Source organism: Sinocyclocheilus rhinocerous, unplaced genomic scaffold (genome assembly GCF_001515625.1).
Source record: "Sinocyclocheilus rhinocerous isolate Xijiao unplaced genomic scaffold, SAMN03320098_v1.1 scaffold2117, whole genome shotgun sequence".
Classification (NCBI taxonomy): Eukaryota; Metazoa; Chordata; class Actinopteri; order Cypriniformes; family Cyprinidae; genus Sinocyclocheilus; species Sinocyclocheilus rhinocerous.
Genome location: NW_015626361.1, coordinates 46,949 through 56,936, shown reverse-complemented (window position 1 = coordinate 56,936; position 9,988 = coordinate 46,949). Strand labels below are relative to the sequence as shown.

The 9,988-nt window shown below is 39.1% G+C and overlaps 1 protein-coding gene across 3 annotated transcripts in view; it reads left to right on the top strand.

The window, feature by feature from the left end:
- The window catches only part of LOC107711629 (leucine zipper protein 1-like), a 54,628-nt gene that overhangs the window by 39,635 nt on the left and 5,005 nt on the right, over positions 1–9,988 (top strand). For all 3 annotated transcript variants that reach the window (XM_016516632.1, XM_016516648.1, XM_016516640.1), the window contains one exon: positions 1,085–4,251. In XM_016516632.1, the coding sequence (XP_016372118.1) occupies positions 1,306–4,251 (2,946 nt within the window). In that variant the 5' untranslated portion in view covers positions 1,085–1,305. The remainder of the gene's footprint in view (positions 1–1,084; positions 4,252–9,988) is intronic.

Sequence of the window (9,988 nt, the reverse complement as noted above, 5' to 3'; positions counted from 1 at the left end):
TGATTTCTGAAGGATCATGTGACATTGAAGACTGGAGTAATAATGCTGAAAATTCTGCTTTGCTTCACCAGGAATACATTATATTTTAAAGTATATTAAAATAGGAAACCAATATTAGAAATTGCAATAGCCTAATAGTTCACAATATTACTGTTTTTTTTCTGTATTTTTGATCAAATAAATACAGCTTTGATGAGCATAAGTGACTCAATTAAAAAACAAGGTAAATTATTTATTAGGTTTATAATATAGGCCTAACTTAATATAATATCAAAACAAGCTGAAGCATTTAAACTGAGATCTGCAAGTTAAATATTTTCACGTGAACGTGAATTCTTCTATAGCTTGCACACATCATTCTCTTTCTATGAAACCTGTAAACCGCATTCACCGGTTCTAACTCTATAGCGACATCAACTTTATAGCAGTTAACCTGACCATTGCAATTCTTTCGTTTTTACTAGAATACAATCAAATGGCTTTCCCAACTAATTTTTGCGTGTGCGCGGCACATTATTTCTTCTGCGCGGCCACTGTTTAGAGGGAACATTCGCTGTCACCATGAATGTTGCCATAGAGACAGGCACATGGACAGAGGGCAATATCAGAGAGTTGTGCTGCTGACTGTCAGCAAAAGTTCAGCAAGAAATCGATGCTGCAATTAGCATAGGTTGTGATGAGGGCCAACAAAGCAGTGTATGTCCCTTCTCCTTTGTCATACTCTTCCCCCTTCCAAGGTCTTCCTTCGCTTAGTGGCCTAATCTTTCCATTGGCTTATTAATGTGCGCTTTGACATTTTTAAAAATCACAAAAAATTGGTTAAGTTGAAGGTTGAAACTGAAGGTTTATGAATGTAAAATCATGCACAGATGTAGTATGCATTCAGGTTTGTGTCATTAACTCTATGGTTGATGTGGATACGCAAACCATAGTTTAACTAGGTAAATTATTCAGATGGTGTAAAATTTGGAAACAACTTAGCAATTACAGACATTTCTCATAATCTTTTGTCATAAATATGCTTGTATTTGTTTTACAACAGGCACTCAAGCTTTGTGTTCTTTTTTTTTTTTTTGTCTTGCAGGTGATCAAAACTCACTTGGATCACCAGTGATAGCGGAGACGAGGCTGAAATAAAAAGTATTCAAAACTTCCTCCTTAAGGTAGGAGGAAAACATAGGGACCTGTCCTTTTTGATTTCGTCTTAAGTTCCCGGAACCATTATAAAACACCACCATACAAATGTGTGCCCCTCCATCAAACAATCATAAAGACCTCACAGTAGATTAGCATCAGAAAGAAAAAATGACAGACACAACAAATCGCCATCTGAGACACAAGTTGCAGAATTTAGGAAGACGTCTGGATGAGCTTGAAGAGGCCAGAGGCAAACTACAGAAAGCTGAAGATGAACTTCTTGACATTCAGGACAAAATCATTCAGGCTGAAGGGAGTAATTCCTCACTGCTCACCGATGTGGAGACAATGCGGAAAAGATTGCTCAAAATTGAAGGCAAAGATGAAGAGGTCAGGAAAGCGGAGGATCTTTGTCGTAAGGTTAGGGAGAAATTAGATCAGGAAGAGAAACTTACCAAGGATCTTAAAGTAGAGATTGAGCGTCTTCAGCGCAAAATGACTGAACTTGAGAAGCTTGAAGAGGCTTTTGGTAAAAGCAAGTCAGACTGTAGGCAGTTGTGCATTAGTCTTAATGAGGAGAAAAACCTGACCAAAAAGCTTGCAGCAGAGCTTGATGCCTTGAAGGCCCGTGTCAAGGAAGTGGATAACTCTGAAGCTCGACTAGACAGGGCAGAAAAATCCCTTACTGCAGAGATGGAGAAACTAAAGAGTCTCACTCAGACGTTTGTGACTGAACGCAAAAGACTTCTGGAAAGGCAGAGAGAGGATGAGAAAATCATACTCAAGCTGACTGAGAAGCTTGAACTTCAGAAAAGCAAGCTAGGCCCAGCAGACCACAGCCGATTTGATTCTAGAGATCTTCGAATTGAGGATGAGTTCTCAGCTGGCCTTACATCCAAACTGGCCAGGAAGAAGAGTTTTGACTACTTGAAGCATGCAGATGACCTAGATTTGAGAAATGAGTCAGAGAATGAGAAAAATAGCTTTGAGGGGCAAGAAGATAATAAAGTTAAAGACCTCAGCCAGGAAGTGGAAAGGTTGAAGAATCGTTTGAAGCAGATGGAGTTAGTGGAGGAAGACTTGAAGAACATGGAATCCAAGAATGCTGAACTGATAGAAAAGTACCAGCAGGAGAGGAACCGCAGTCAAGCTCTCCATGACCAGGTTGAGCAGATGAAAATGCAGCTCAATGGTTGCAGCAGTAGTAATGGAAACTCTGCAGTTACCAGCACTACAAAGGTCCTGGAGAATGGCAAGGCAGAAAATGAAGAGATCAATGTACGAAGCTTCAGACAGGAGAAACCTAAATTACTAAATAGGAGTCCTGCTGCTTCTGAACCAGTCACCTCAAAGTACAAAAGCAGAGAGGCATCTCCTCAGCAGAGGCGAGAAACTAAGCAGAGGAACAAAGACCTTTGTCACTCTACAGAAAGCTCCCCAAAGACTGTACGAAGGACTCTTAGTCCAGCACATAATGCTAGGAAAGGTATGAAGACTGGTGCTTCCAGTACTTCTTCTGATAATGGGACAAAAGATGGAAAGAAAGATGAAAAAATTGGAAGTGCCTCATCAAGTGCTGTCAATGAAAGCAAGAAAGTTTCGGTCCTTAGTCGCTATCCTCCAGCTGCTAATGACCAAAAGTCTTGGAAGCCACCAGTCAAACAAAATGACAGTGATGGCAATAAGAGTCAAACAGAGAAGTTGTCCAAGTACCCGGGAAGTGATAGTGAATCAAACAACTCTGATGGGTCACTCTTAAATTCAGCCAGTGCTGCTATCATTGCTTCACCTGAGAAAGGACTAACCGAACCCGAGAGTTTAGATCAGGATACTTCTTCAATGTTGAGTCTGTCCAAGGCAAATGGATCCTATACTGCTTACAGATCCCATGTATCTCCATCTGTTCTGAGTGATCATGGTTCTGATGGTCACTCCTCAGCCTCTGAAACGGAATCCATTGGTTCCAGACGATTGGCAGGTGAGCAAAATGACCCCCTGATGTCAAGTACAAGTGGAAGAACATCATCAAAGTACACTAGATACTCACGACTGCAAGAATCTTACTCTGATGGTTCCTCAAAGGGCCCCTTCAGTGAGGAGCAACGCAGGCCTCTTACAATGGAAGGGGATACCCAGGAAACTACGCATACTACCTCAGGTATTGAAGTCCGCAGGGTATGCAGCCCTCGTGAAGCCCTCCAGTCAAAAGCTGTCATCAAGCAAGCCATTGTTGAGATTGACAGAAAGGAAGTGATGTCAGGGGGAATCACAGAGCCTTTGACCACTAGTGGGAAACCCAAGATCTCTACTAAGCCAGTATTGACTAGCAAGATGACCAGCAGTATCACCTTCTATCCCAATGACCCCAGCTCCTCTCGTACAAGCAGTCGGAGCAGTAGTTTATCAAGTGAACCCCCTTCCAAGGAAAGGCACACTTCCACAAGTAATATTGTCATCGGTCCCAGTAGTGAGCACAGAGGTAGCATCTCTATACCTTACGAAATATCCATCCCTAAGAGTGAGATCACGCTACGTCAAGGTGAGACTGATGCTGACTTCTCTGAACCTCACAGTTACCTTGAGACTGCTCCCGTGGAGGCAGCCCTCTTATCTCAAAGCAGTTTCAGCCTCCAGTCTTCAGAAGCTTCAGACTTGAACAATGACATTGAGTCTGGGTTTGAGAGTAGCAGTAGCGGCACCACCGTGACCAACTGGAAAAGCCACCACAACCACCACTCATATGATGACAGTTTGCCAGAAATGAGAAACGTCACTGTCAGGAGCACTTGGAGGAGCCGTGGGGCAGCTTCTGTGGATGAATCTGCTCGAGCACTAAGGCAAGATGGCTCAGAGGATGAGGGCGAGTCTGCATCCACCTGGAGAGCATATAGGGCAACTACAGTGTTGGACACTCCATCAAACTCCAGCACTGTTGCTAAATGTGGAAATAAACCCAGCCCAGTCGAAGTATACATGCGCAGAATCAACAATGCAGCACCATCGGTCCATGATCTGGGACGACGGAACAAGAAGACTCCTTCACCAGAGAGGGCTATTGCACATGAGCCTGTCAGTGCTCAGCAACTTCAACCAAGAGGCCGTAAACACCCCATGGCGAGTACTGACTTTTTACTTTTTGACCCTATTCAATAAAAAGATGTAGATTCCATTCACAGACTGGACAAGCATAGTCATGCTAACTTTATTGAAAAAAAGGTAATTTTATAAACGTATTTAACCTTTAAATGTAAGGGTGCTCCAATCAGGATTTTTTGGGCCGATCATCGATTGTCAATCACAGGAAGCAGTATCTGCCGATACCGATCACCGTTACCGATCTTTTTGAAGCCTTCTTTTTAAGAATTATTTATAGTGAAGCTCCAGTCAGGATTTTTACAGACATTCATTCAGGGCCTGAATTTCATTTTTGAAAATGGGAGGAATTCCCCTCATAGGTGACTCTTGTGGGGGGTACTTTCTAATTTGAGGGGAGGGGGGGGGGCATTTTTTAAAACATTTTTCAAAAATATATAATCATCTCACTTAAATGTTTGGTCATGCAGTGAATTTTTACATTTAGTTTTTGAACATTAAAGGGGTCATATGATGCTATTTTAAAGATCATTATTTTGTGTATTTGGTGTAACAGAATATGTTGACATGCTTTAATGTTCAAACAACACATTTTTCAAATACTGTACATTAGGGCTGCACGATAAATCGCATGCGATATTTAACGCTCATCTTGTCAGAAAGCCGGTTCTGTAATCAGCGGTAAATCTCCATCACGTGCCTGCTTTCACATTGAGCAGCATTAACTACACAGAGCCGTTGTTCACTGACGAGCTGCGCAAAAAATCGTGCGAATATGAACGTGGTAATCGTTAAAGTGGTATAATACCACATTTTGCCACATGAATGGCAAAAATTATGTGGACATTGGACACCCCCTAATTAATGGGTTCAGCCTATTACTACCAGGTTTATAAAATCAAGCATCAAGTGTGGGTGTGTTGTTCGGATGTCGCTTAGATTTGGTCATGCAGTATATAAGAATTTATGGTAAAAAAGTAGAAAAATTAAAGCTTTTAATTGGAGATGACATTTTCCTATACTTATTTAAATATATATGTTTTCTGCATCGCGAAAATCATAGGGCCCTACTGATGTAGCAAACGAATATGATAAGCTCATTGTGAGAGTAAAAGATGGAGACATTGTTGTTTATTTACTTAGCATTGAGTCGACAAAGCGACCGTTGAAAATCATTTGAACTTGTGTCAGCACGTCATAAATAGAACGAGGCATCAGTTTACTGCATACAGTGTAGACAACATCGCTGATTATAATGGGTTCTATTCTACACCGGATGCGAGCGGCACGGCGCGACGTGTTGTGACCGATGTGATAAGCATGAGTTCAGGGCCGCGGCGCGGCCGGAATAAACACCAGCATTGACTGAGTGGCCACGATCAGCTCCGGTGGCCGTAACACAGGCTTTAATGCGCCGCGGATGCGTGCCGTGATGCGCAGATCAGCTCTAGTCTCTAACGTCACTGAATCTGCTGTTAAAAATTAACCATCCATTCATCATATCATCATGCAAAACTAAGAATTAGAGCCATTGTAATGTGACGATCAAATATAGGTGCGGGTGGGTGGCGGGCGGATAATTTGAAGCAGCGGACTCGGGTGAAGTTTGAGCTCATCCGTGCATCTCTACACTACACTGACCTGGGTCGCCAGTAGCAAACAATGGAGCGCACTCTGCTGGACAAACTAGTTATTACACCATTCAGATGTACATGTTCTGTAAAAAAATTTCATATCGGCGGCATATTCGCCGATACCGATATATCGGTGACAGGCTCATATCTGCCGATAATATCGGTTAAACGATATATCGGTCGGGCTCTAATATAGATATATGAATAAAGCTGTTTTCATTTTTTGCTACTTATTGCTAACTAATATTTCTGTGTAAGATATTGATAGATGTAAAGGGTGTTGAAAGGAGGAAAGGTCAGAGGTCATGCCTTTGTTTTTAGGAAAACTGTTAGTCAGGTCAACTGGCAGTTTTTGTCTCAGCAGCTAAACCAATTTGAGTCTGGCGTCACCCCAGCAGTCAAAACAAAACCGGGAAAGTAGGCCCTTTTCACAAGCTTTCACCCTTTTTCATTTACTTAAGGATACAAGTAAGAGAATAGAGCTGTATCCTATCAGCGCACCAATTAATATCATCCTTTCATTAAACATCTCAAACAGCCCATCCCACAAATTTACCCACAAAGACCTAATTAAATCACTGAGCAGGCCTTCAAACATGGCCCCTTCCTGGCACACGACTTCAAAAACAAAAACTGCCCCTTTTTCTTCAATCTCTATTTCTCACGTTCTATTTCGTGCCATGTTTGTTTTCTTTGTCTATTGCTCTGATGGATGGCAAATGCCTGTTCGTTTATCAGAGAAAGCTGAAAGATTTATGCACAAGTGAATTCTAGCACTTGCATAACCAGAGGTCAGATCATTTGTCTTACTCTCTTCTCCCTATCACTCAGTGAAGGTTAGCTTTCTTTGTACTACAGATGGTTCTTCATGCTGTCATTGCAGCTGTAAGTTAATATACTGCTATTGTGATCACACAATCATTCATTCGCTCTTATTTCTCTCTGCCGGGGATTCTCTGTCATTAATCTTTTATCTCTTTCAGCTTTAAAACGTCTTTCCATCTGTAGAATAAATGTGATTTGTATCATAAACCTTTAAAATTGAAAGTGGAAAAAAACGGTTTTGTGAGTAAAGATATGTATGAACATAGACTTTTCTTCAATTGTGTGTATTTTTTTACTTGAAAACCGACCTCAGTCAAAACACTCTCTCAGTAGTTTTATTTTTCTACTGTTTCCAACATTGTATTCTTATACGTCTCAGAAGAATTCTGTATGTTTAGTCGTTTTCATTTCCACTACAGGGTAATTTCCGCCATGATGATGATGGAAATGTTGTTTTTAACATTTTTAGAATAAAATAACTCACTCCTTTGTCTTGCTAAGGCTAATTTCATAGCTAGCATTTTAATGTATACTAAATACACATAACATAATAATATACTTAATACTTTTTGTGTAAAGTTTTTTTTACATAAATATCACTCTTTGTTTAGGTACAGTAAGTTGAAAGTCTAAGTCTGTGACAAGACTAAAACAATCAAATCTATACATAAAATTAATGAGAATAGTAGCATAAATAGGTAAAAATTTAAATATTAGTTTTAATGCAAATCAATTCCTGGGACATAAAAATGCCTATAGTCGAAGAAGCACCTACATGTTCTCAGTCTAGCAGGCTTCAACAACTTATTGAAAGCAATCTCCATCCATTCCCACTCAATCTGGAGGCCATTAGGAAGGATTTATCTAATCAGCCATGGTCATGCATGCATTCAACTTTATCTCCAACTCATGTGATTTTTTTTTTTTAACCCTGAATTTAGACTAGTCATCTCAATAAATACCTCAAACTTATCACTATGATTATGACAAACACAACAAAATCAATGTTTAAATGAAGAAACTGAGAATTCGGTCTGTTTTTCAGCTGTTTGTAAATCATTACGAGTTGCATTGTAAAACTCATCCGATTTTAGCTAGTAAAACTGATCTACTAAGTGAATTGCGGTCACAGCTGTGGATGTAGTATTGAATTGGTGATTCCATTATTTCTATTTATTTCTCTGGACCTGTATCAAATCACATGGTTTCTTTTTATCCCAGTGTATCTACAGTGGAATAGCTTGAACGTGGATGTCTTTATTTAAACCTTCAGATGGATTTCCAGACTGTGTCTTATATTAGATCAATACCACAGTGATTAGAGGGAGATTCAATCCGTCCATCAATGATGTGGTGTCATTGTGCTGACAGGGGCAGAGGTTTTATCTCCTCCATTATTAATGAAGGTACATGTCCAGGACAGATCAAGCTCATCTGTTTCATGTCTCTGACACAAAGCCTATGTGAGTCAAATATATGTGCTAAAGTCATTAATACTCCTGCTGCGTGGAGAGCAGTATGAAGTAATCCTGGTTGACCAGATGTTGTGTTATGTTTAGAGCTAGTATGACTTTTCTTCCCTGCGTATAAAAATACACAAATCTGGAGTGATTTATGGAGGAATTTTGATCACAGGTTTATGTTTTGCTTTGTTTTTTTCTGGAAGTTAATATGGGACAATTGTGCTTAGACAGGCAACCATTAGCTGCTTATTAATATAACACTTTGCTTATATAACAGCACTTTGGTTAATGGCATCGGTGTAGTGTGATTTAAAAAAAAAAAATATTTTAACAGTTTGTCTGGACAAAGTCACCTTGTAAATTTTTGGGCTTGATTCCGTGATTCCTTCACTTTGGGTGTGCTTCTGTCTTGTTTAATGTTTCTTAATGAAGACACTTCCAACTAAGTGAAGAAAAAAGTAACACTAAAAAGATTTGGTTATTCATTTTTAATAATTCGTAGTGTTCATAAAAATATCCCTTTTATAAATTGAATGTGGCAGTACTATACAGTAAGTGTATCAGAAGGTAATACTATAGTACTTTGATATGCAGCATGTCATGGTTTTGAATAATAATGTAACTCACATAAGCACAGATTACACATACTTGAATCACATAAATCACACTGGATATAAAATAATGGAATTTATTTCATTAGCTTTTTTTTTTTTAAAGCTAGCATTTCAAAATGTTTTGTAACGGGCCACGTTTTCTACTCTTGGTACGGAGTACACTTGATCTGTCTTAGTCAATTTTTTAATAATAATAATAATAAAGAAATCTAGACATTTTCCATTTCAGGACAATCACTACTAATATTCATATAATGTGCTTTGAACTTCCTGTACCGTGGATTTACATGGAACCCATTCCGTCATGACATCTTTCTGTAAGATTGTGCTTGGGTCGTTTCCACCCGTTGCCCCTTCCTGAGTGACACAGGAAGTTGTAAGTTTGTGCCTGCCCATTTGGCAGCCAATGCATCGTAACTGGTTTCCTGTACACCCACCTCTTGTATCCCAGCAGGTCTCAAGCCCTATTATGGACAATTAGCATCTGTCTGCTGTGTACGAAATTCCACAGCAGTGTGTGGCATATCCTGCTGCCTCATTTGGGAACTTTTTATTACTGACGTCATAAACCATTTGGTTGGCTGTGTAAAGTCTCCACCTTCATGGTAAAGAAAAGAGACAATAGTCGTTCTATATTAGGACTTGTTCTGCGGTCTGAGCAGTTTCTCTCCTCTGACGTGTCTGATAAGCGTTTGGTCTGTACAAAAATTAAGAATTCTTATACTACTTTGGAATTGAGAATAAAGATTTTAATTAAACCTCTAGAACTGTTTAAATGTAATGTTTAAAATAGTTATCCTTAGGTGCTTGCTGTTTTTTTTTGGAACCCTGCAAACTTCAATGATATATATACGTGTTCCTAATATCAGAGAATTAAAAAAAACATTTAGCAATTAATAATAGATTAAAAAGTCACAGAAAAAGTCTTGGAAATTTCTTATGTAAATGTTTTTATTTTATCCACTAGAAAATGCTCTGTGAGTTTCTATAAAATGAATATTATGCAATAATCACAATTGAGTACAAAAGTCATTGGTCAAAAAGTATTGTATAATATATTACTGAAAGTAATTAAAACTAATTGTATTTCATGGCATTTCTATATCTGCTTTAAATGCCAATACCAGCATTTATTGCCATTCATTTATTGCATAATATTGCCGTTCAAATAAAGGAATTGTATGTCCACAATAATTACCAATCAGTCATATTGCATATAATA